Genomic DNA, 25,927 nt, shown 5'->3' on the forward strand with positions numbered 1-25,927 from the left:
TCCTCGTTTGGAGCTCTCGAGGAATCTGCATTCCCCGCATTCTTGTCGCTAAATCCCCAAACAGACTCTCCACAATGGCGAGCTGTTTACCCCGCACTTTGTTAAAGGGTGGGGCGGTTTCGGCAGTTATAGTGCAGCAGGTTCTACCTCGGTAATCCAGCCAATTGATGAGAAAGAAGGTGCATCTCAAAGATCCTAATGGATACTTCGTTGGAATACCTAGACGGCAACCCTGTGGGCTACTGCGAAGAGAGTCCATGGTAAAGAGCGGGCCGACAAACGTGACAGGTCACTCAATCTCCATAATCGAACAGGGCTATCCCCAAAGATGCAGTGCCCGGAGCTTGGCCCGAAACCGCAGCCGGCGTATCTCTGTTCCGTGTGCGCCACCCTGAGGCGAAACCAGGCGTGGCGCACAAGCCCCTAAAAAAGCTAAAAAAAGGCATGTGCGCCACATTTAGGCGAAATACTCACACAAAACTTTTTAAGCCGAAATCCTTACTTTTTATGCGCCGACGCGGCAGAGCGCCAATTCTAGCGGCATCAGCTCTCCCTTGCTGCGCCAATCGGCACCAAATGACTGTGATATTATCAACGTTCTCCAATGCAACCCCTGGCAAACTCATCGAGCTCAACGTCACAAAAGCTCGGCGCTAAATAGTGTCCTTTGGCAAGTAAATTCCCCCAGAATATATGCCTCAGACATGGATTGGAATTAGATAACAAGGATGACACGGGAGGTTTCATAGAGAGAGTCAACGCTCTGGGTAACTAATGCAAAGTGCTTCTCTGTTCTCGCATGACATACCCTACAGCAATCTAGGGGTTTCGTTGATTTAAGCATCAGCGTGATTCCTGGACCTCGAAGCGCGCCAGGTCCTGATCCAGTCAAGTTCGAGAGGGGAGGGGCAAATGATGGCAGCGAGTTGTGGAAGACACTGAAAGTCCTCAAAATCCATGGGGAGGTCGAGGTGTATCATCCCGTCGCAGAGACCAGTGCGGCGGCGTGATATACCCTCTTATGTCGGACACTTCCTCTGGAAGGCTGAGGGAACCTGACTAATGCAATGTCTTGGTGACCTTATTTTCGCCGAAGGGTCAGGTAAGAGGATGTAGGACGTTAAATCCAAGACTAGGAAAATGGTGGAGACCTGTCTCTCGGACAGGGAGGATATCCAATATCCGCGTTGGTATGAGAGTCTCAGGAGAAACCTCGACGGGAGAATTGCCCAACTCGGAGACCAGAGCTAGATGTGCCGGATGATCTGGACGAGGACCGGCGCGGTGGTCAAGCCCCGTTGGAGGAGACTATTACGTGCAAGGGCTACGAAGGCCCGCAGCGAGCCAAACGAAATGAATGCAGCCGAGGGAGGGCCTGTTCCAAAGATCGCCTCATCGTTGGTGGGAACTACAAATCCTGTGACAGGACCAGGGTGACGTGGCGAGGAGCTTCAACGAGCCTCGTCGTGCGATGGGGAGCGTCAAATGGCCCCGAGAAGCGCCACAGTGTGACACAGCCGGTGCCGAAGAACGACAACGGCCGTGTCGTCGCCTTGGAGATTGCCAACTCGACGCTCGCCGGCGACCTCGATTGCGGAGGATATTGATCTCTACCTTGAAATGCGATGCCTTGCCGTTGATGAGTTGAGCGTGTGGTACCTGGCTCGAAGTAGTCACACCGCTTCTGGCCCAACCCCTTGGCGATGACCAGGTCGTCATCTCCATGAGCTAGAGCTGATTAGAAGAAATGTTGCCAAGAGAGACGCAAGAAAATAACAATTTGGTACGAAAAGATTTGCTATTTAATTGTTTGGTGACAAAATACTTGCTATCAAACTATTCACAGACTCATTTCCATGCGTCAAGAACCTGCATACATAAATGGCAGCTATCTAGTCAGCTGCATAGGCTGGCTATATATAAAAGCCTATGCTAACTCCGAAGCGTCGAGCCCAGGAGGTCCCGGAGCTCGGCTGCTACCGGAACGGTGGTCCTGGATGAGACTCTCACAGGAGACCCTGCCTTAGGTTTAAGGAGAGAGAGGTTTAGAAACCCCGGATTTGCGTGGGGTAGATGCCTCTCCTTCTTATATACGCCTTGGGTGCCGGACACATTCGTCTTGCGTTATGCGATCCTCCTCAAACCTGTCGACATAGTCGCGGTTAAACACGGCGAAGTTGCAGTTGCTCGACACGGAGCCGACTGGCCCTAGAGCTAGGTTCTTGGTTGGCTTGCTAACTTGGGAGATCCGCTTCCAACAGGACCTTCCCAAGCTCCGCGACCATCTGCTAATCATTGACCTTGTGCCGACCATTCGCGAGCTCCGCGGTAGAGATAAAGTAACCCCCAAGATTCTGACGGTTGGATGGACATTGTCAGACTCTCTATACCGCAGTTGCAGATCTACTTGTAGTGCAGGTAACGTCGACTCGGCAGGGAAGAAGTCCCAGGCGGAGGTGTGGCTTCAAATCGCGGCTTCATGTCTCCTATTGACGTAAGGGTACCTGGGAGAGAGCCTACACGATGTCATCATTGTTGCCACCGAGTGGTTCTGAAGTCTTGGAAGTCCCACACCTCCAATTACCCAAATAACTCCCAGAGCAGCCGGGAAGACTTGTCGCCCGGCCAAGCGAGCAGGTTGCCGCTATTGGCCCCATCTAGGGCAATTTCGAGAAAGGAATATGCCGTCCAAGGGGCCTCTGTTTTTGTCCCGAGATGGGGAACGAGACGGGCCGCACAACCCCAAACTAGGCTATCTCTGGAGCCACATTTTGTATTCGTGGCTTTGGAAACAGCGTAATGGCGCGGCTGGTTGTTAAAGCTCACAAGGACCGTATTTTTACAGGAGAACGTGCTCGGGAGCAAGCTGCGGAAACCACACGTCGCCACCGTAGCCACGGAGGAGAGATACGTCGCGGAGTATTCACCTACCGTGGCCGAAAAGATGACCCCAGCAAATACCTCGTCGGAGGAACTCGCCATTCTCAATGGCCTCCGCTCTGTCGAGCGGGCCTCCTCGACAGGGTCGTGAACTCGGGCCTCTTCCGCAACCTTGCGTGGGTCGGTGACTGCGTCGTCCGCGACAAATGCATTTTTGTTTGAGGTGCTAGTTGGACTCAAGAGCGTCCTAGTTGTTGTAATAGGTTATCGAATAGATGTCCCGGCTTGTATAAACCTCCACATATCAATCTGTCCATCCCCACATATCCACTCAAGCAGAATATCTCACATCCCACCTCACGCCTCCAGATCCGCCGGATCAGCAGGACAATCCGCCGTCCCCAGATTCACCACGAAGACACACCCCCATCCGCGAGCCAGGAACTCAGACGTGTTCTCCATGAACGTGATGAGCGTGTTGAGGGTGGTAGAGTCGCAATGACTCTCATCCAAGTTATAACATCGGAGAGATAGTTAAGAAAGGTGGCACATGCTTCTTAAACCTACTATTCGCTACCAAACTTGCATGTTTTCCAATCCAGATACTTCAAGATTCAACACAAGGTTTAACCACAATAGACAGGCAACCTTTGGTTTTAGGAATAAGATTGTATCACTATTAGTTTACTGCCTACGCATGATCATTTTCACTCCATGGTGCATGTTGTTAGTACTTGCCATTGTTCATGGGAACTACGTTGTGGAGCTGCGAAACAGAACGATGAATGAGGTGGGACATGAAACAATTATACAACACTTATGTCATTCAGTTTCCCAGCCTGATTCTAAGGCTATCATAGGCGTGTAATAGATAGGGTAACTACTAGGTTGACAAGGAAGAGGGGATACAGATGGGAATGACAAACCATCTGCAACTTCGGAGCTAACACAACCACCAGATCCGCAAGGCCAACCCACTCCCCCCGCACGAGCAACACGTGGAAACCGTCTCCTTCTAGAAGGCGGCGGCCTTGCCTAGCCTGCGCTCAATAGCAAGCCACTGCTTGGACCGCACAGCGGCGCAGACAAGCAAAGTCGTTGCGCGCGATTGTGTCCTTGGCATGCCGGTTATCGTGGGCGAGAGAGGTGCAAAAGCGCATGTGCACGTCACACAACCGTAATAACCGGCTCTACGGATCCAGTCTCCGCGCCAATGTCTGCTTCTCTTGCTTGATAATCGTGTAGATGAGCATCGGCGAAATGCGTCGGCAGCGCGGATGGCAGAGATTAGCCCGCGGGCCGGGCTTGCGGCGCTGCGGCCGTCGGGGCTGCTTGGGATGGGTGTTGGTGTGACTGGGGCGCAGCTGCAGCGTAGTCTCCGTACGGGAAGGAGGCACCGAAAAGCCAGGACAGGGACTATTTACGGGATGACATTGAGGACGATGCGGATGACGAGCAAGCCAAACCCGGCACCTGATAACGCAGTGAGAGTGCCGACGACGACCGAGACCAGGGCGTTAGCTTCGAGGTTGCAGGGCATGACCTAATATCAAGTTAATCCATGTGATAGCTTTGAGCAGTGTGGCTACGCTTGACCTCGCCAAGCTGCAGGTCAACCCACTAGATGCCTAAGATGCTAATTATGCCCTAGAGGAGGAGCTTATAGGAGAAGACGGAAGAGGCTGTTGGTGAGGTTGGCTGTCCTGCTAGGTTGCAGGCAATAACTATCTGCAAACTATCTTACCAGATATCTAGAATTTTACTTGAGATGTCGACGGCTTAGGCATTGGTTGAATATGTACCAGCTTGAATTCCTTGATGTTAGCGCCTGTCCCTTTATTCTTGTCCTTGGCTGTAGACATTGGGTTACCAACAACCTAGTCAATAGCAGGGTCAACGCTTTGGGAAGAGGATGAAGCCTTATTTGCCAGAAAGTGTTTAAAAGCATAACCCCTGGTAATGGGTAAGAGAGTTGAACACCCTCGGTGCAGGTATTTATGCAAAATGCCTGAGTATATACCGACCTGAAAAGTGTTCAAGGATGGAATTTGAGTAAGATCTCTCGTTTATAACCCTTCTCTGACATTTCTTTTCACGTAACTAGAGACTGGACGGCCATTTTCTCGAATATTTCGAAATATCCGTGTTACCAGGCATCGGCTGTTGGTCCTGCTCGGCGAATGCCCGTGAGGGTCTTCGTGGCTCGACAAGGGTAAGTTAGATACATGGGGTAGGCACGCAGAGTGTGGCAGTAAAGAAGAGAAATCGAGACACGTAATTTTCTTCTGTTGGATCCCCGAGGACCTGCCACCTGAAGCACCACCTGCATGACGCTTTAAGCTTGATGCCGAGATGGTAGAGGAGCCTTTGAGAGGAATCAATACGAAAGAACAGGCCACGATGTCATTTCCATACCCACGGTGCCCTGTCCTACCTGCCAGAGAAGCTAGTGCTGGGGTTTCTGTCCACCGGTGGGGTGTGGCTTGTGGAGGAGAGGGATCTCGTCTCACCATTCGGGCAACCCGACAAGCTCGCCGGTCCAAGTGGCGACTCTGGGGCGCGCCTGTGGTATGCGCAGGGACGCGGTATCTTAGCAGTGGGAACTGAGAACCCGGGGAAGGATAAGATCCCAGGCAATGGGGACCTGGGGTGGAGGATGACGGAGGCGGCTCCGCTCTACGGAAGCCATCTGTTGGAGATGATGAAGAGGGACACCCGTGAAGGTGCGGGAGGTGGGGAATGGTCTCTCCAAGTCCAAGTCAGTCTTGAAACACGTATGGAGAAGCATTCTGTCAGAGCTTGAGCTATGAGTTCTTGCCAATCACGTAGTGATCTTAGAAAGAGTGAATACTGGTCAGGCGTTCCTCAACCCTATATGGCATGGGTTTTGATATACTTGTACTTACATCGCGTACATAATGCAGGATTGAGAGAGAATGGAAGAAAAAGGGCAGCACTAGCGAGGGGGCGGTAGGTAATAGCTTAGACTCAGGCTGATAGTCTTCAGTCTGCAGCGTTTTAGAACATGGTCCACCGAGGACCAACCCCGACGGCCGAGCTACCACGTCTCTATGCACAGACTAAGATCTTTGAGGCTGCCACTTACTATAAATAGGAGATGATCAAACCTCCCAGGGGATTTATTATTTCAGCTTCTTAATTATAGTTATAAGAGTCACCAAGCAAAGTTCCAGGAGGTTAAGGTAACAGCACTCAGTTTCAAACACCGCTATGACTCCCTTAGATCTGGATACGTTCGAAATTCTACCCAAAACATCCTCGATCATGACCCCATACTGGTCTAGCGCCGTCTGCGTGCTCGCAGCAAACCAGGTATACAAGTCCGGAACAAACGCCCCTTAGAGCTCAAGACTCTGTCTCTGCAAGTCAGTGCCCTCATAGCGCCGTCGAGATGCTTCAAAACCGGGACCGGGACCGATGCTTGGCAAATCGCGCCGTGATTCCCCGAAGCTACTTCTCCTGCTTGCAGAAGAAGGCCGTCTGCTCGATGAGTCAAAGCCGCAGCTCAGCGCCATCTGAGATCAGACTCGAGAGGAGGGAGGCCAGGCCGGAGAGGAGAGAACCGCGTTACTGGATGCTGCTGCAGCGTCAATTTGTATGTCTCGACCGAGTGATCCGCCGCTGCCCAGGCGTGGGCAACTAGGTTCTTGAGGCTGTGGAGGCTGGAGGGGGTGGTGAAGGGGCTGGAGAGGGAGGAAGCTGGCATGGGCATGGATGGTGGCACTCTTGGTGCTCTGGACTAAGTAGGAGGAGATGCGGCGCCACATGGCCATGTCGTTGGCGCTGAGGGCGTTGGGGATTGGCTAGTCACAGGTTAAGAACAGCGCAAAGACGAGAGTGTTGATGCCGAAGTTAAAGGAGTTGGGATGCTGCGGGTAGTTGTGAATGTGGAATGTCTAGTCAAACCACTGCTGAGACCCAGGCTTCACGTACGTCTTGGCAAACTTCTTGGTAGGTTGTCGGACTGTGGCGGAGTGGGTGTCTGATGCTATCGAGGCAAACAAATGGGCCTCCTTTTTGTCAACTTGGACCTGCAGACAGGCCCAGTTGTTGCCGGTGAGATGGAGGGCGACCAGGACGGTCAAGTCGGCCTTGTCGAACAACGTCTGCAGGGATGGGTGCCCTCGTCGATTCGGATTCGTTACCCTCCTAGAGGAGGTACGAGCAGCTGAAGGTCCGGAGACATGGATGGTTGCAGACGACTACCTAGGGGCTGGAGTTGATAATTGTATGGTTGTGCTAGGCGGATGGCCACTCAAGGATATTGCGACCCTTGTCTGTAACAAAGGACGACTAGGTATCAAACGGGGGAGTCAACTACTCTCTTAGTTGGCAAGTCCATGGGCCTCCAGCGTTCCCGGTCGTGTTCCGAGTTCAGTTCTCGACGGCGTAACCATCCCCTATAATCTCCCCGAAACGGTCCCGACCCCAGACACCTCGCGGGAACGACGTCTAGCTGTGGATACGTCAAACTGTTTACTTTGGGCTTGAATGACTAACTGCGGAAGAGGCAGATAGGCAACAGTCTGACAGGACAAAAGTTTGGCGAGAGTAGATGGGAAACCGGGGAGCAACGTCGTGTTGCCCTAGTCTGCCACTGATGGCGCTCTAGACAAAGAAAGGCGTGGCGTTTGCTTGTCAGCGTGTCAAAATCCTTGAGGGTCTTTAAGGCTATGCTTGGTTATTGTGTTCAAAGGCGAGACCTGGAACAGAGACGACGGATCCTTGGTGGTGTGTCACTGTTAGCTGTCTCATGCCTTCTGCACAAGGGGAAGATTGCAATTTAGGCTCCTAGCCTGTCAGGCGATCTACCACCAATGTGTCCCGTAGTTGTGGTCGTGGTTTGGGACTGCTGTGGGGGTGTCGTGGGCAGGACTAGACAATTCATGCGACACGAGGTGCTGGTGTTCAAGCTTTTGAACTAGCCTTGGGCCTAGACGCGACAGTGCAGAGTCCGGAGACGGGTCTCTGTGATGAACAGACTTATGGCACATGATTAGGATGGGAGTGCAGGCAATCGGGACACAGGGGTGATGGGTGATGCTTAAGGATGGCGGCAGCGGGGAAGCCGAAGTTACCCAACCTGGCCAAGTATTTAGAGCACCGTTTGCGGCGAACCTGGGTTCCAGCAGCTTGTGCTGACACAAAAGGGGCTGGTTAAACAGCTAGCGCTCAATTATACATGCAGTGGCAACGGCTGTCATCTTCTTCACCTACTTCTTGGGTGCCTTGGTTGAGGCAACCATATTCCAGTGCAACCCAATTATTTATCGGAACCCTTAGACGACTCCTTCTGATCGGGTATTCCTTCCCACCCACGGAACCCACATGCTCTAGCTGGGACTTAGCTTAACATTGGCAGGGTACACAGATTAGTATCGGCTAGCTTAAGAGAGAACTGGGAAACAGGCTAGAAGCATATAATTAACTATCTACGTTGGCTCTTTTTAGGCCTATGAGTGCCAGCACCTCTTCCATGTGTTAACTTACCAAACTCATGTCCTTCTTCAAAGGCAAAATTGCATGTAGCTTAAGACATGACGTGAAAAGAGAGTTGTAAACTTTGTTCTGTTATTCTGCCTTGGGACTTTTGCATTTCCTTTCCGTGCGTTTCGGGGATGGGCAGGAAGGCGGAGGTGCCGGAATCCGGTCGTGCAGGCATAAGTCATGGCCTGTCTTCTGACAACCGATGACAGCAACGACAGTGACGAAAAGTACAAGCCACAATTAAGGTCGGTCGTTTAATCTCATCGTCATTCTTGCTTCTGTCTCAGTCTGTCTCGGCCAGGCCACGTTTGAGGAGGAAGGACCTATGACGGCTGGCATTGAAGGGTTTTTTTTTAAGCTGCAATCACGATGTACGACAGCGTCAACCTCTTTGCCGTTAGATCGATCCGTGTTCTAGCTGTAAGTCCATCTGCAATTTCTTTCTCTCGCGCTTTTCCTCCTTCCCAACCAGGCTGTCACACATGAACTCAACAACAATCGCAACAGATGGCTGGGATAAGGTGTCCGAGGGCAACGGCAAACTTGCCGAAGATAAAATCGTGGGGTAGTAGCATGGCAGCTACCAGCACGGCCACCAGCGGGTTGGCGATAAGGTCGACAGACGCGGCAGTCTGGGGACCTCGGTTTAGGGAGCTAGTTTGACTAGTTGGAGGGGATGAGGCGGCTGTTAGGGCGCCCTCCGCTCGACCTCATTGCCGTCGCTCTCCGCGTCAGACCCCTCCTCGGCCGCGTAGATCAGGTTCACCATCTGGCGCCGGTGTCGCAGCCGCGTCTCGTGCTCCATCTACCCCCCACGGATAGCCCGTCGAGGAGGAAGAAGCTAAGGTGGATAGGGGTGCGTGGAGCACACCCCCCCGAACGGATACGTACCCTTCACGATGTGACTCTCAGTCTCATCGTCCGCGCTGCTAGAGCAGCTAATCAGGAGCCCTGACATGGGCGGCCATGATATCATCCCTGCCAAACTTAAGGGTGTGCCTATGTCTCTCTGTGCGACGCCCGCTGTAGAAAGAAATGGGACTGCGCGAGAGGAAATCGAAGCACAGGCTCCGAAGCAGGCTTGTCTGGGAGAAGCTGCTGCGATCTTGCCTCGCTTCAGGTATTCGGACATGCCTTAGAGAAGTGGCAGAGGCCATATTCTAGGTCTACAAGCGGGGCTGAGGAACCTTCGCCGTTTCTGGGCTACTGCTTCGTTGTTCATGCTCTGATGATATATTTACGGGGTTTCACAGCCACGAGAATTGTGTCTAAGGCAGCCGCCACTCTAGGGGAAGGCGCTTCCCAATGACAGATATCTGGTTGGAAAGGAACGCCGATGTGGGTGTGTAAGTAACACTGCACGATATGGTTGCAGGCCATATACCTTTGGTCGGCAATATATTGAGGGTATTGCCGAAAAGGCTCCCCACCTAAATTAAAATAAAATAAAAATAGGATGCAATACTCAAGCAGAAGTGCGGAGACCTCCGCAGTGTAGTTGGATTTACTTTTAGCAGCAAAACAGGCCCTCCTCACAGAATCGAAGGAGAGTTGAAGGGGTGCGGGAACTGCTGTTCTCAACGCCCTCTCGGTTGGAGTTTCCTTCGTTATTTTCCTTTTCGGGCAGGCTTTCAATTTCATACCCAAATGAGGATACGGCATACCGTACATCCTATGTTCCTTTAGCTACGAGTCTAACTACATTGGTTCCTAAGTGGGTCAACCTGCGGAGATCTCCGCGTCCCTCTCGCCCATAATTGTTATGTCATCATGTGACGTGAATCCCGTCAGGTCAAATCATGTGAGCATTAATCACCCCGCTTTTCAACGGCGCCCTTCAGCTCTCCTTCTCACCTCCCAAATCTCAACAATGTGCTGGGAGATCTGGTATCATTACACGTGCGGCCATATCAAATCAGGTGAAGCGTTTCAGGAACGCTACGAGCATTGCGACGACTGGACTGCAGGACAAGAAGAGGAAAGCTGTCCTAACTTTGACCCAAACCAAGAGCACGAGTCTCGAGACGAAGATCGAAAGTGCCCAGAGTGCCAGTACATGACTCCGCCAAGTTCGGCCGAGCCGTCATCTGAAGAAGACGGAGGAGAAGAAGAAGAAGAAGAAGCAAGTTAGAGATCTGTAAGACCACCTGTACCTGTTTATGAGGATGCAGTCTCGCTGATCCGTCTGTTAGCGAAATGACACCCGACACGGAATCCCAACAATCGCCTAGTCAAGCCAACCCACCGAAAGGAGATGGCATGGTTCCAGATGCGGCTATTCGCATTGCTGTACGGAGTCAATCACACCGAATCCCCGGAGAGCGTGGCGAGCGAGTGAAAACAATGGGGAACCTCATCTGCCAGCATCATTGGCATCGTGATATGGATAGCAATGTGGACTGCATCACATTACTGGGCTGTCCAACCGGGGATGGTGAAAAGGTTTCCTTCTTATTAGACACCGGCAACTTGGCCCCAGGTCAAAAGGAGGAGGACATCCCTATTCGCATTTATCGTTGGAATGGTCGGAAATGGTACGTATAAACCAAGCATGGGAAAGCTTGGGAGGCTAACAATATGGCAACGTAGGACAGAGCAAACCGGCAACATGAAGCTCCAAGAATATATCCGAAGCAACTTCCCATTCAAGGGCAAAAAAGCTGTCCCGTCTCAGAGGCGTGGCAAAACACTGACGGAACTTCGTGCTGAGATGGGTGATGAGAAGTGGGATGTGTTTATGAACGAGACTGTTTCCCAGAAAATGAGGGCTATGGCTTACCTCTCGGAGACGGAAAGAAAGTGGGTTGCGGGTCACCTTCCCGAATTCGGCGGCATTATGCAACAACAAATCGCACGCATGAAGTACAAGAAACTACCACTCTTGGCGCATCAAAAAATGTGGGAGGATGAGCATACGGATAAGTCCCAAACTGTCAGCTTGACATTAGCGGAGAAGGTTTTGGAGATATACCTTAGCGAGACCCCGACTGCTAGAAGGCTCAAGGCTTTAGCTTCGGGTTGAGGTGCATTTGTATGTCTAGCTCTGCTTGCTTTCCGGTTTAGTTGTTGGCTTCTTTATACCCAATTACCAGGCTTGTCTCTAAAGAGTCGACATTCTAATCCGAAAAGCGAGGGAGAAACGGGCTAGCGAGGGTATCTTCCTCCGACACAAGCTCCAGAGGGGCCTACTTGGTCTTCCAAGGATACCCATCCTCTCGCTCTACTTATCCACTCTGGCCGCACAGCGTGGAATTTTCGAGAGTGTTGCTTTGACATCCGTGTTGCTAAGGTAGTGGGGCCCCGCTGTCAGGCCCGGGGAAACGGGGATGACCAAGAGCGCCCGAGGCCCACTTCTAGGAGACGAATCTGATCGATAGCAGCCATTTCCCCGGCATGAGTTGCCAAATTGTAGGGCTCTGGATCAATATTCTTGTCCATTACCCTCAATTTCCGAACCTCTACGAATAACTTGCATCTCTAAATATCCTTACGATGTTGTCAGCGCTGATGTCAAGAAGGCTGGCATCGAAAGTATTTGGACTCACCTCTGTAGGGTCTCCACATAGATCCGTGTCCCCGCAGTTGTCGGCTCCGTCCTTCCTCAGTACTGCCGCTGTCCCGGGGTGGCTGTACGTCTTTGTCGTCGTCCTGAACTGTATTGGAACGGGATCTGTGCTAAACAGGCGTATACTCTCCCCAAGGGGTGACCCTGTGACTTACAGAAAGGCGTAATGGATGTACATATGAGGGTTGGGAATCAATTCTCAACGTGCATCGATTTCTTCAAAAATCTAACCATGGGCCAGGGAATCATTATCGGTCTTCGCTAGCGGTGAGCACGAACCACGGTCTAACCCATCGAGCCAAGACACGTGCCATCAACAGGATAAGGAGTGATTAAGTGGTGTGAAAGACGTCGACGATTTGTGCTTCTTCTTTGGCGTTTCTTCCTTTCAAGGTAAACATCTACGCTGCTTTTGCAATGTCACGCCGCAACAGTGAAGCTTTGTAGCAGGAGCTGCTTTCTTGGCCTGCTGTGCAGGTTATAGTAGCGGTACCCAACCTCCTTCCTCCCATAATCCTCCTCCACATTCACGCGGATGTGAGCGGCATGATAACGGCGCCAACCCCCGTCCCCACCATCTCCCCGTCCCGGCCCCGGTCCTTCAGCCTACCACTTGTGGTGTCCGTCCCAGTCCCAGTGTCGCGACTCACAAACGCCCCATAATGCCGTCCTAAAGGCACGACTTCCATTCGTCCTCTCCTCGTCTGAAAGTTGAGACCCTTTGAAATGGCAGCTGGGACTTATGAGTCATATCTTCACTACTGAAATATGCACTACGACTAGAACCGGGAAATGTCGCAGGGGTGGTCGGTGCTCTGGGATTATGGAAACCCTATATTCGCAACCTCTGGTTGGCTTGTTCGCAAAAAATGTTCCAAAATAGCATGTAGGAACATCATGGCGATGCGACAGGCACCATCGCTGCCTCCAAAACCTATATCAAACAACGTCATCTTGCCCAACCTATACGACAATCTGCTAGGATTTCCTACTAGTCTGCCCTATGTCTCGCACCAGCGGATATGCCCTTGACCATGCCATGTTCCAGCCGGGGTTAATGCCTATCTAGATGCCATCTGGGGCCTAGATCTCAACAATGCGTCACCGCCATGGGATCTTGCCAGTAATGGAAAACTGCGGACCCCTAGGTAGCTAGGATCTACTGACTGGTAACAACCAACAATTAAACCCTAAAATCGACGAACTGTAGGGCCCTGTGCTCAAGATCACAGCTAGTTAATCCCACTCAAACCTATACCTATCCACCCCCGCCTCCGCCGCCTGCCTCCCCAGCGCCTCCTCCAGTATCCTCTCCCTCCTCACCCCCTCCGCCTCCTCCCTCCCCATCGGCCACTCCCCAACCCCAGCCTCCCTCCCAATCTGATCCACCACCTCCCTCGGCACTCCCCTCCCCGCCCAATCAACCTTCTCCACCCCATCCCGCGCCCACCACTCTGCCTGCTGCGGCGCCACGTTCCGCGTCGAACACACCCGGTAGTGCGGATCGACCAGGTGCACAACCAGCACCCGCACGTGGCCCGGCCGGGACGAGTCGACCAGCCCCACGGGGAGGTGTTGCCGCTGGATGACGGCCGGGATGGTCAGCAGCCGGCCCGGCGGCAGGGTCACGCGGCCGAGGAACTGGACCGCGGGGTTGCCGCCGCCGTCGGCACCGAGGCCGGGGCTACCGTGGACCTCGAAGATGGGGGCTAGCTCGGAGGAGTTGGCCCGCTGGTAGTGGTAGTTGTCGGGCGGGAGGTCGGCTTCGACTTGGAGGTAGAAGGCCGGGGGGTGGGCGTTGGTGCTGGAGATGCAGACGAGGGTGGTGGCGACGATGTGCTCGTTTAACATGCCGTCTTGGTACCAGTCGCTGTGGCCTGGTCTGTGGAGAGGATGGGGATAGGTTAGCTTGGATTGGTTCAACTTGGGGTGGGATTTGAGGAAATGGGAAATGGGAACCAAGGGAAGGCAGAGAGGGATTCTAACTTACGTGTAAACTGGCTCCTCGGGTGTAAGCTCGATGCTCGTCAATTTGACAATTATCTGGAGACCCTGCCGGTGGAAGGTATTCTGAAGACAGACAGTGTAGAACTCGTGATCGGGGAGAGTGGTGGGCTGGGCATTCCATCTCCACCCGCTTCTTCGTCTAGGGGGCACGATGGCTCGGCCAGCTCGTCCGGCCTTCCACTCAGGGTACGTGAAAGAGACGCCGGGTTCTGGATGAGACCATGTCGTTTTTATGCGGTTGTATTGGCAATCCACTACATCCTTTAGCTTTCCCCTCCCCAATTCAGGGGGTGGTCCCCCCGGGGGGTGGTAATGGTCGAAGACGGGATCTGGGAGGGACAGAAACTCCACGACTTTCTCCCGTGCGTCTCGGTAATCCCTGTTGAACGCCTCAATATCTGTATCGGGGATAGGTTCGCTCCATTCGCCTGGTGTCTTGATGAAGTTGGCTTGTCTCTGCTTTTCCATGTCCAGTGCTTCAAGGCGATATGCCCATTCGGGATATGGGGGGAACCACGAGACTCCAAAGGTGAGGATCCTCGGCGGATTTTGGTAGCGCTCTCTCCAGACCAGGACCTCATTCCACGGATCAAGCGAGAGCGAGATGATGTCTTCTATCGTTGAGTACAGCTGTTTGTGCACGACGGGATGCAAGTTGTTGATGTATGTCGTGATTTGCACGTCTGTCGTTCCTGGTCCACCGGCAAAGGAGACTTCGGAGGGCAGCCACTGGAAGCGGCCGGACCAGCGGTATGGCGCGGCGCCTCTGGGCCCGCGCCAGACCTGGTCGTATAAGTTTGGATCCTTGAGCAGTACTTCCGGGCTAGTGAGGCCAAGCGCAGCGTCGGGCGCTGTCTCTCCTTGCCCGACCATGCTTAAGGCGTCCTCGCGGCCCACCTGGCCCCCGTCTGATAAGACCTTGGTCCGGCCGTACACCAAGGGGAACATGGACGGGTCGATGAGTGTCAGGACCCACGGCCAGGCCTCGGGATCGAGTGGCAGTGGGTTCTCTGTCTGGTTACCTAGTAACGACTCAAGACTGCGAAAGTCCAGATTGGGGGAGCCGTAGAACATCTGCATATCTGGACTAGCTGCGTCCTCGTCTCGGACATTCTCGGCATGACGCGCTTCTTCCGCACCCGCGCCGGGAATAGGAGTTACATTCAGGCCTAGGTCCTGCGTCGGAAACTCCGTTGGTGGATTTGGAGGTGGAGATGGATCTGGATGTAAATGGTGGTACGCCTGCTGCGTGTGGCGCGTCTCGGAAGCGAGGACATCGACCTCGGCGTCAAGCCTCTCCAGGAGGTCGCGGGAGATGAGCGCGTCGGACTTGACAACGCATGAACCCGAGTCAAAGACGCTGACATAGCCGGCAGACTTGAAGTGTTCGGCCTTGTCGCGCAGCTCGGCAACACACCACGACCAGGCGGCGTCGCTGATGAGCGGCTGGACCAGTGGGTCCGGACGCAGCCCAGCAACGGCCTCATCGTCGAACACCGTAGCTTGCCAATCGGGCGTGTCGGTCACGAGATTCATCACCCGCAGCATGGCCATCTCTCGGGCCGTGAGCCGCGGCTGGGCCCAATCGTGGGATCCATGGGCGAAGCGCTCGGCTGGCGTGCGCTGCGCCGTGATGGGAAGGCCGCCGAATCCTGGCACACGGAGCGGGCCGCCGCCCGAGTTGTCAAACTCGAGGCCTGCGTCTCCATCCTTCTCGCCGTGTGCAAGGTGGAAGCCTTCACGCCGCTGGTCTGCTGATGACATGGCGCTGGAAGATGATGGATAATACCGAAGAACAGGACAGGTAACGCAGCAGCCCCCAGATCTGTCGGGGAGAGAGAAAAACGACTGTGCCAGGAGTTGAAATTGTGCACGCTTCCCCCACCACAGGTGTCACGTTGCAGATGCAGATGCAGATGAAGGGCCCCGGTCACGTAAAAAGGGTTAATTTTGGATAAAATTGACGGGCCGATACTCTGTAGCAGGCGACGTATATTTTGCGGCGCAGTACGCTGTACAGATGCTTTTGACAAGGGGTTTCGAAGGTTGCTAACGAAGCGAAGAACAGAATTTCGGCACCGAGCCTGGTGAGATGGTGCGGACGGAGAAGCACAATCGAGGGGTAATTAAGGCTGTTTCGCAACAGTGCAGTTGGTTGGCGGTGGCCAGACAGGCTGGAAATGAGGTGCAACCAATTGAATTAGCCTCCTTGCAGATACCCCAATATAAGGGTATTTCCTATACGGGTTAAGATTCTTAATTGTTGCAACTGTCCAACTCCAACGCAGAGATCGTTATGGAAATCGATTCCTTCAACCTCTGTTAGTTATTTCAAATAGGTACAAGGAATGAAGTTACACTGCCATGATAGCACAAAATACGTCTGTTTCATGTCGTGCTCTCTCTTTTTCACTCTCGCCTAGACTAAACCGTCTCGCAACCACAAGATACGTAAGACACGCCGAATTACGATTGTACTGTGTCTGCGCGATCCTAATGAAGTTCGAATGAGTTTTCCCACGTGCCGATAGCTGATAGTTTCGGGTCGACGTCGCCAACTGAGCCGTCTACGCGTGGACTTTGGATGGCGTCTGAACCCTCCCGCCACGATTCACCTTGTTAAGCGTATCGGTCCACCTGATTTTGTCATACGACTGCCCGCTCGGTGTTGGAACCTATACCTTTACTATGTTGCCTCTCAACTCGCGAAACTTGTTTTCCATATCGGCGGCGCCCCCCCCCCTCCTTCCGTCTCGATGTCCCCCGTGTCAGCCATGCGCTCCTAAATTATGCCGTTCCGGCTTGCCCTGGCCTGGTCGAGGATTTCCTGGTCAAGAAAGCAGGCGCCGCCGCCAGAGATTGCCTTCTCGGCTGTGTCCGCAGCTTGACGGCACTTTCGAACCATGCCGCCTACGTTCTTCATTATCGAGGAGTAATAGGCATGGGGGGTTTCGCCATAGTACAGGAACTGTGTGTACATGGTCATCGACCTCCCTGGCCACGGGTATCCTATCAGTGACCTAGCCGCGTCGTCTACCGTTGGCACCCTGCCGGTCGCGTCCGGGGTGAAGAATCTGTCGTAGTCGAAGCCGCCGTTGTAGCCGTTGGAATTGGAAATCAAAAGGGTTTTACCCTTAAAGAATATGTCCTTGACAAACTCGTTGAAAGTGCAAGGTAATCCAAGCCTGCTCGCGACATGAGGTAGGCATTGTAGGCTGGTGTGTGACATGCTGAGCTCAAGGCTTCGACTTTGCATCTTTCACATCAGTTGCTAAGGCAACGCACCGTAGAGAGCTTCATAAGGCGAAGCGCTCACGTTTGCCAGCACGACCACGGCTAGCGAGGCTAGAGACAAAGGCTGGAATGCATGACTCCAAGCGAAACCAACAAAAACGAAGGTGCCGACGGGGAATATGTCTGAGATCTAAACAACCGACAATTAATTTCAGATTACTGTCTGGTGGTGACAAGAAGTCAAGCTTGTCGATTGCAAAATGGGGATCATGAGACATGTGCGGCTTAACAGTGAGTGAGCCCAAAGGCCCAAGGCCGGACCAGCTTGGGACTCAACATGTGCCTCGCTTTACCCCCTGCTTGTCCAGCGAAGGATATCATAGCTGGCTACCGAGAGCGACAATTACCCAGAATGAGCTCATTAAATGCGTGATCGTGCCTGCAAGGGGATCAGACCAGAGATGCATGAATAGCCGCGCTCCCCGGAGCAATTGGCGTTGAAGTCAATGCTAATATCGAACCGTAAGCCTAGCCCTGCGGCGCATGCAACGTATGCAGCGTATGCAGCGTATGCAGCGTATGCATTGCTTTAGCAGCCGTCATCAACTATACTACATGGGATTATGAAGGTAGCGTTGATGGAATGGTTAGTTATGAGCTAAAGGCCTGTGTTGGGGTTGTAAGCGAAGTATGCTGCCACTGGTTCTCCCAGTCGTCCGTATCTTTGGGTCAGTCTTGATATAAGGTTGGTTGTATCTTGGCGTCTACTTGTTGATTCGAGCTGCGTCCCCCAACCTCAGCGGACATTCAGATCTCTCCTTTGAACTTGTCGTCTCGCTGCACTCTTTTTCCATCTATCTTCAGACTTAGGCCTGTTATGGCGCCACTACGTTCTTTCTAGGCCGTCGCCCTTGTTGTTTTATAGGCTTGTCTCGCTCTCCATGCTGTCGCTCACATCCCGTCACACCAGTGCGGCACTACTCATTCGTTGCATCTCCTGACACACAAAGATGATTCCAGCTCCGACCAGTCTTTTCCGTCTTTGGCAAAAGCCACCGAGGCCGAAATCGAAGCTGCCCGCAAGATTGTCAGAGATGCCATTGCCAAGGCGTCCGTTTTGAATAAGGCCCGGCTGCAGAATCCTGGTCGCAACCGGTGCATTGTCCCAATCGTGACGAGCACCCTCCTCTCCTCCCTTCTCTCCCTTTCTCCCTAACAGCGGACCAAATCAAGTTACTCCCTAGCACCAGGAACTATTGTGGGCAACCGCAACATTGACAAACGCTCTGAAATCCCAGTATCGGGAGCGAAGCCTCCGCCTCTACTTCGTATCACTGATGAGATCGCGGCGGCGGCGGCTCTCGTTGCCGAGGCCGATGCCCAGGTGTCGGGGAAGCAGTCCAGACGCGTTAATAAGCGCAGCTCCTTCTGGATGGAGAATGTCTCCCGGAAGGGAACCTCCCTGTGGGCCGACAACGCTGATACCTATGTGGTAAGTCCTCAATATTTTGTTCTGTCCTAGGATTGGTGCTTAATTACTAATGCACGCTTTGTTGTTTGGTGTTTGTAGATATTCCGAAATGTCAAGGATTACGGTGCAAAGGGAGACGGTCGAACGGTAAGTAATTTCAAGATTCTGACATCCCCCCTCTTCAGAATATAGTAGTTGCCGTCGCCATTGCATAGACTGACTGACGCGCTCTCGTTGTTTGTCTGCAGGATGACACGGCCGCCATCTTGAAGGCTATGGGTGATGGCAATCGTTGCGGTGTCGGCTGCAACGGGTCGACCATCAAGAACGCCATCGTTTACCTCCCGGCGGGCCAGTACCTGGTGTCGACTAGCATCGCCGTCCTCTTCGGCACTCAACTCATCGGTGATGTGAGTTCCTCCTTTTTCTCCTTCTTCCTCTCTCTCTCTCCCCCTCTCGCTTTTTCCCTTCCTTGAAAAATATTAACTCCATCACTCCAGGCCACAGACATACCGACTATCAAGGCGGCCGCCAGCTTCGTTGGTCTCGGCGTCTTAAGCACCGACGTCTACGTCGGCGATGGTGCTAGTGCGGACGGCAAGGATAACGAGTGGTATATCAACACGGCCAGCTTCTATCGCCAGATCCGCAACGTCAAGGTCGACATCACTGACACGGATCCCAACGCCGCCGTCTGCGCTATTCACTACCAGATCGCCCAAGCAACCAGCATACAGAACGTCGAGCTCATCGCCAAGAGTGGTACCACCCAACAGGGAATGTGTAAGCTGACGTTGCAGCCGTTTCGTTGCCTTCTGCTTTGCTAATTAGGTCACGCAGTCTCGGAAAATGGCAGTGGAGGATTCATGTCTGATGTCACTTTCACCGGTGGGAAATTTGGTTTCTGTAAGCTGCTTACCAACTCCAACTTGTTGTCTCCTTAGACAAAATCTCATTACCGCTTTCTGACAAAACTTCCATCACAGACGGGGGAAACTAGCAGTTTACGGTGCAGAGGATGACATTTAAAGGCTGTGACACGGCCGTGCAGATCATCTGGGACTGGAGCTGGACCTGGAAGAGCGTCACCATCACTGACTCCTCGGTCGGGTTCATGCTCGATCCGTCCGCCGAGTCCAGCCCCATCGGCTCCATCCTCGTCATGGATACTGTCTTCAACAATGTGGAGAAGGCTATTGTGATCGGCCCGGCGTCCGAGGCCCCGAACACAGGCACCACGGGCCTCGTGCTTGACAATGTCCAGTTTAACACCGTCGACTACGGTGTGGCTGACACGGACGGGAATATGTACCTTGCGGGGTCCGAGAACGACGGCAGTGTGCAGAGCTACATCCTCGGGCCCATGTACAACGGTACGGACCGGTCATGGGTTGAAGGGGGATCTGAGATGTCGCTTAGGAATGGCGACCTCCTGAATCTTAACGTCACTGGTGAGCTGCCTAACGTGGCGTTTTTCGAAAGGCCCAAGGAGCAATACGAGAGCAACACGGCCGACGACTTCGTCCATCTAAAGGACCTCGGCGCGAAAGGTATGTCTGTTTGTGCAAGCGTTTTATATTCATCTTCTTTTTCATCCTCTCTTGCTTTCTTCCCATCCTCCCATATTAACCGGGGCTTTCTTTCTGCATAGGCGACGGGAGCACCGACGATACGGCGGCGGTCCAGGCGGCTCTGGACGACAACGCAGGCAGGAAGATCATCTTCGCTGACGCGGGGATTTACATACTGACCGACACGGTAACCATTCCACCCGGGACTAAGATTGTCGGCGAGGCATGGACCCAGTTTGCTGCGAGTGGCGCCAAATTTTACGATGGCAGGTGAGACTGACCGCCACCCGGCCCCTCTATTTTGTTTATTTGTTCTCTGTCCGCTGCATCTTCTGGAATCGCTAACCAACTACCTAATTATGGCATGACTAGCGAGCCGGTACCAATGCTAAGAGTTGGTAACGACGGCGACGTCGGGTTGGTGGAGATGCAGGATCTTCTATTCACAACCATTGGGCCAACTCAGGGAGCCATCCTCGTCGAGTGGAACATCAGAGCAGACAGCCAGGGATCGGCTGCGCTTTGGGGTAAGGAATCAAACAAGACAAACAACAAGCTTGAACTCCCATCCACAGCACTAACAAACGGCCACCAAATAGACTGCCACGCTCGCATTGGTGGAGCAATAGGCACAAGACTAGATGCTACCTATTGCGCCGCCTGTAAGGCGCAGCACATACAGATTGCATGGCTGCTTCGTTAATGATGCACCTTACCGTAAACTCGTCTGGTTATTTTGAGAATATGTGGCTGTGGACTGCTGACCACATGGTTGAGTATGCTATCTCTCTCTCTCTCTTCTCCCTTCTTGGTTCCCTCTCGCATCTCCGAGAGAGACAGCTATTGGACTGACGATGTGACCTCTTGTATAACTGACAAACTTGGTGCTAAGTGACCCTGATACGACCAACGGCAAGAATCCAATGGTGAGTTCTTCCTCGCCTTGGGTTTTTAAGGGAACCAGCACCGGGATAGCTTCTTTGTTGACACCCAATGTAGACCCAAATCTCAGTCTTCACAGCACGCGGTATGCTTGTCGAAAGCATCAATCCGACATGGCCGTACGCCACAGCGTCCGAACATGCAGCCCTTTACCAGTTCAATTTCTACGGAGCAGAGTACGTATTTGGTGGGCTGCTACAGAGAGAGTCTTCATATTACCAACCCAGTCCCAAAGCCCCTACACCGTTCGAGAGCGTGCTTGGTGTATTCGATTCGGATCCCAATACGTCTGCGGAAGAGGCGAATTCGACGGGTGCGACTCGTCATGGGCCTTCGTGGTGAGGTGGTGTCAGAACATGCGCTTCGTAGGCATGGGCGTCTACTCGTGGTTCTCCGACTACACCCAGGACTGCAGTAAGTGACGATTCTCTACTTTAACTAGCCGCGAGATGTGGGTGGACATCATTATCATAATCAGTGGAGCTTACAACTGCACAGTCGACCTCCACAGCTGCCAGCAGGCGCTAGTCCTGACACAGAACAACTTCGACAACGTCCGGTTCGATCAGGTCATCACCATCGGCGCAAATACGTCCATTGTGGCTGACGGCAAGGGGATTCCCGCGCTCGACAACCTGGCGGTATCTGACAATGACGCGTCCTGGTCGCAGATCTCCGTCTTCGACGCCGTCTCAATGGGTACTGGTGATTCTGATGAGGATGAGACTGTGCCGGCTTGCGACTTCACCAAGACGTACGACTCGTTGCAAGCCGTGCAGGATGATGAGAAAAACATGCCGTATGGGTGTGGTCCCGTGTACGTGATGGGAGTCCTAAGTGACATGCTCGGCGAGGCCCTAGACAAGTAAGTCTTTGGCCCCCCTTCTCTCCTTCTCTCCTTCCCCGCGCCACGGTGTAGAAATTGCTAATTGCTCCCCCCACCCTACAATCAGCTACACCGACAGCGGCAACGGTTACGATAAAAAGTTCGACGCCTACGTGGAATACATCAAGGAGCTGGTGCCCGCACAGCTGGACTACTGCATGAACTGGACAAACCCCGATGCCCCGGGTGCATGCAACAAGTATTTCACATGTATCTACAACGGCGACAATGGCCACGGCAACAGCTCCTCGACGACATGCCCGCCACCCGGCCTCAACTACTACTCAAACCCGAGCTTCCATCTGTACTACACCCTGGTCGATGAAACCGGCTTCTTCGCCGAGATCGAGAGTTCGTTCGGCATCGTCAAGGACTGGGTGCAGTTTGGCAAGCGAGACGACCCGCTGACATGCACCGTGGAAAATAACTTCCAGTGCCCTCCAGAGGACAAGATCTCCTACGGCTACCCCATCCCAGCCGCTAGCTACACGGTGGACAACCCCAAGGACATCTTCACCAACGCCTCTTTAGGCTTCGCCAACTTGCAAGAAACCATGTTCTCCGTCCAAGCCGACATGGTGGCTGGTTGGTGGAACGGTACTGACGCCGACGCCGCGTCGGTGATGGCTTTCCCGGTGATGATGGCCTACCAGGCGGCGCAGGCGATGCAGCAGGTGGTGGTGATCGGCACCGAAGTGCAGAACGCGGACCGGAAGAAGCTAATCTTCGAGATTCTAGGCGCTGTGTTTATGATCATCCCCTTCCTCGGCGAGGGGCTGGGCGCGGCCGCTGATGTTGTGCTGCAGACGCTTAGCCGCATCATGAACTTAATTGGGGTTTTTGGAAACAGCGCCTTTAGCATCTACGCCATCGTCAACGACCCCAGTTCCGCGCCCATGGAGATCATGGCCTTGCTCATGGGCGGAGCTGGCGGCATTGGTGCGTTTGGGCGAAGGTCTGACGAGATGGAGGAGCTGGCTTCGCTGCGCCGCGGCATGGGCAATGTTGAGAGAGACGCTCTTGGCACCGAGTTTAAAGCTAATGATGATATTATCAGAGGCATTGGCGCTGTATGCTACAGGAAGTAATTGCTTTTGTTTAAAACTTAGCTCGCTCAACGAGAAGGAGGAATGGAAAAATGATTTCTATCAATTAAGAAGTTGTCTGTGTGGGCAGCGGCAGTTGGCTATTGGGGCCGGGGTAAGTAGTTCCAGGTTGATTGTTTTCTGCTAAACGACCAGGCAAAAATGCTTACCTTAATCACGCAGATCAGCTAATCACGAAGCCCCCGCTTCAGCCTCAAGCGTGGGAGTGATGCATATGTTAGTGTCTTACGTATTAAGTCACCGAAAATAGAATATGCAGGCGGTGTGGAGCCTTTGCTAGTCACTATGAGTCATCGTGAATCACTTGGATTTGCCCCACATTAATTAAGTGCGGGGAAGTCGGCTGTGAAACGATAAATAAGCCACTTTGGTACATTCTATTCAAGCGCCACGCTATTTTCCTCTTCAACGATCCTCTTCAAAGACACAATACCTAGCCTATAAGCGAAAAGTCTGTCTTCCTATTACATTTACATCATCCGCCATGTCGACGACCTCAATTCCATCCATGCCTCTGGTCTTCTATGACATCACCATGCGTCCCCCCGTCGAGAAAAACTGCTGCTCACCAAACCCCTGGAAAACCCGACTGGCACTCAACTTCAAAGGTCTCCCGTACTCAACCTCATGGGTCGCTTTACCCGACGTTGCAAAAGTCCGCAGGAGTCTCAAAGTACCAGCCTGTCGCAAATTTGCCGATGGCACCGACTTCTTTACCCTGCCTATCATCGAGGATCCCGCCACTGGTTCGTTAGTCGGCGACTCCTTCGATATCGCAGTCTACCTACAGAAGACGTATCCGAACTCGGGCGCCGGCGACCTTTTCCCGCCTCAGATGCTCGACTATGTCTTCACGCAGGATCTTGCATCACTTATACCGCTATCGGAGTGTAGCGAGAGTCAATTTCCTGAATACGCCAAGTTCAATGTGAACGTCGACGCGGCCTTCACCGCACATGTACAGCTCACGCTTCAGGGTTTTCCGTTCGATCCAGCTACTGCCGAGATTAGTAAGGCGGAATTCGTCCGGCGCGCGGGTGTTACGTGCTGGGAGGACTTCGCATTGGTTGGCGAGGACCGAGAGAAGACGAAGAATTCGTTCCGGGATATGCTGGGTGGTCTGGCTAAGCTATTCTTGAGAGACACTAGTGGGCCCTTTCTCCTCGGAACAAGGGCTAGCTATGCTGACTTGATCGTCGGTGGGTGGCTGCGGATGATGCGCGCGACTCTACCAGAGAGCGAATGGGAGGAGGTGAGAAGTTGGCATGGTGGACTTTTCGGGCGGTTGCATGATGCGTTGGAGGTATATGCGGAGGTGAAATAGGGTCCTTTGCCACGTGGGAATCCTATGTCGCCCGACTTAAGGCAATTGATTCATACCAATTTTGATGTGCTAGACTGCGGCCGCGCAATGAAACCCTCCATCGCCGCGGCCCCCAACAAACACCTTTGGACCCTGGGAAGCCTAGGCACCATCACCCATCGTAAGACATGACGGCCGGTGGTGCGACAGCTCCAACTGCCTCGACATCCTTCTCACCACCCCGCAAGGCGAGTAAGTCGCTAGTTTCTGCAACGCAAGTCGATTTTTACAATTCCGCACTTCCGCTTGGAGTAGACAAGATACACCTCTTGAAGAATCAAGGCGTCGTCTCCTTTTCCTAACGACTAGGGTTATGCATCATTACAGTTTGCAATTTGAGGAGATGCTTGTCCTAGTCCCACCTTGGTTTGTTTGTCTGTCTAGACTTGATGACAGAGATTTGTCGTGGAACGAAACGCCTGTTATGCCTGTCTTGCAGATTGCTGCGTTTAGCGTCTGCATCACCTTTACATTAGCTTAAAATTATTCTCCTAAACATTATTAGACAGGTTGTTTAGCTTAAACAACCGCAGGTCCCTATAGAAAGGAGAGCTGTGCACAGGCTATTCACGCTAAACAACCTTCACGTCAAATAACTAGTAGGATTAGGCGAAATTTTTCTCAACAGGGGTTTGGAGGACATAGGGTTAGATTAGGGTAGCAGAGATTGACAATTAAAACAAAAAGAGGCAACTATTGCTATACAAGCAAAAGATAGTAGATGGCAGGTCAAAATGGCATTGACTTGCAAGACTTTTCAGCTTAAAGAGACTGTCTAACTATATAAGCTATGCAATATGCTGCTTTGGTTAATTTGCAATGCAAGTATCAAGCTAGGCAATAGTATAAAGTTGCATTTCTGCAACTAGCACAAGCTAAAGGGCAAAAAGCTACAAGCAGTATTGTCTTTTGCATTGTTAACAACGCATCTAAGCAATCTAGCAACTATAAAGCTGCTGCATAATAGTAGCATGCCAATTAAAGACTTGCCGCGTCTAAAGAGCTATAGTTGCACAAGCTGCTAGCATTTGACAGTCAATAAGAAGAATATAATAACGCATTAGACAGTTAAAAGTCATATGCTAGCAAGAAGGCTAGGCTAGACAGTTGTCTCGCTATAGTTATTTAGCTAACAAAGGCATATGCAGTACTAGGTTGTAGCTAGGCGCAGCAGTAACAATAAAGATAGCATTGACAATAGAAGATATAAGGCGCTGCTAGCTATAGTGCAAGCATGCAAAAAGTGTTTGCAGAAAGAGGCAAACAAGTAGCATAGGAAGGTAGAAGAGCCTACCTCCAAATACAGCGACAAGCATAGGCTATGCTTAAAGAAAACGTCATGTAATTTGAAATGGCGCTAGTGAAGACAGAGGGCAGAGCTTGTAGAGAAACAA

At 52.6% G+C, this 25,927-nt stretch overlaps 7 protein-coding genes across 7 annotated transcripts; 5 read left to right on the top strand and 2 right to left on the bottom strand.

The window, feature by feature from the left end:
• Window positions 1-2,479: 2,479 nt before the first annotated feature.
• On the top strand, window positions 2,480-3,031 carry QBC33DRAFT_564432 (uncharacterized protein; the record flags this gene model as incomplete). The annotated part of the gene is made up of 2 exons (XM_060430382.1): window positions 2,480-2,494; window positions 2,846-3,031. 2 exons carry the CDS (start codon window positions 2,480-2,482, stop codon window positions 3,029-3,031), a joined length of 201 nt encoding a protein of 66 aa, XP_060277997.1.
• Window positions 3,032-6,797: 3,766 nt separating this feature from the next.
• Window positions 6,798-9,193, bottom strand: QBC33DRAFT_564433 (uncharacterized protein; the record flags this gene model as incomplete). Its single annotated transcript, XM_060430383.1, has 3 exons — window positions 6,798-7,050; window positions 8,932-9,020; window positions 9,098-9,193. The coding sequence occupies 3 exons, from the start codon at window positions 9,191-9,193 to the stop codon at window positions 6,798-6,800; spliced, it is 438 nt and encodes a 145-aa protein (XP_060277998.1).
• Window positions 9,194-10,216: 1,023 nt separating this feature from the next.
• QBC33DRAFT_317383 (uncharacterized protein) lies at window positions 10,217-10,742 on the top strand. The gene is made up of 2 exons (XM_060423554.1): window positions 10,217-10,525; window positions 10,581-10,742. Exon 1 carries the CDS (start codon window positions 10,259-10,261, stop codon window positions 10,517-10,519), a length of 261 nt encoding a protein of 86 aa, XP_060278000.1. The 5' UTR covers window positions 10,217-10,258; the 3' UTR covers window positions 10,520-10,525; window positions 10,581-10,742.
• QBC33DRAFT_553324 (uncharacterized protein) lies at window positions 10,217-11,579 on the top strand. Its single transcript, XM_060429392.1, has 3 exons — window positions 10,217-10,525; window positions 10,581-10,922; window positions 10,978-11,579. The coding sequence occupies exons 2-3, from the start codon at window positions 10,585-10,587 to the stop codon at window positions 11,408-11,410; spliced, it is 771 nt and encodes a 256-aa protein (XP_060277999.1). The 5' UTR covers window positions 10,217-10,525; window positions 10,581-10,584; the 3' UTR covers window positions 11,411-11,579.
• A 1,610-nt stretch (window positions 11,580-13,189) lies between these two features.
• QBC33DRAFT_462696 (uncharacterized protein) lies at window positions 13,190-15,724 on the bottom strand (the record flags this gene model as incomplete). The annotated part of the gene is made up of 4 exons (XM_060425085.1): window positions 13,190-13,835; window positions 13,944-14,234; window positions 14,301-14,992; window positions 15,236-15,724. The coding sequence occupies 4 exons, from the start codon at window positions 15,722-15,724 to the stop codon at window positions 13,190-13,192; spliced, it is 2,118 nt and encodes a 705-aa protein (XP_060278001.1).
• Window positions 15,725-17,454: 1,730 nt separating this feature from the next.
• Window positions 17,455-23,269, top strand: QBC33DRAFT_603872 (glucan 1,3-beta-glucosidase; the record flags this gene model as incomplete). Its single annotated transcript, XM_060432223.1, has 15 exons — window positions 17,455-17,485; window positions 18,205-18,349; window positions 18,428-18,686; window positions 18,765-18,812; window positions 18,914-19,075; window positions 19,166-19,448; window positions 19,506-19,596; window positions 19,683-20,215; window positions 20,317-20,506; window positions 20,609-20,763; window positions 20,836-20,898; window positions 21,249-21,440; window positions 21,479-21,592; window positions 21,677-22,043; window positions 22,132-23,269. 15 exons carry the CDS (start codon window positions 17,455-17,457, stop codon window positions 23,150-23,152), a joined length of 3,654 nt encoding a protein of 1,217 aa, XP_060278002.1. The 3' UTR covers window positions 23,153-23,269.
• A 283-nt stretch (window positions 23,270-23,552) lies between these two features.
• Window positions 23,553-24,569, top strand: QBC33DRAFT_553326 (uncharacterized protein). The gene has a single exon (XM_060429393.1). The coding sequence runs from the start codon at window positions 23,655-23,657 to the stop codon at window positions 24,492-24,494; it is 840 nt and encodes a 279-aa protein (XP_060278003.1). The 5' UTR covers window positions 23,553-23,654; the 3' UTR covers window positions 24,495-24,569.
• Window positions 24,570-25,927: the final 1,358 nt, after the last annotated feature.

This window comes from Phialemonium atrogriseum, assembly GCF_030411735.1.
Source record: "Phialemonium atrogriseum strain 8032-3 unplaced genomic scaffold QBC33scaffold_55, whole genome shotgun sequence".
Lineage (NCBI taxonomy): Eukaryota > Fungi > Ascomycota > Sordariomycetes > Cephalothecales > Cephalothecaceae > Phialemonium > Phialemonium atrogriseum.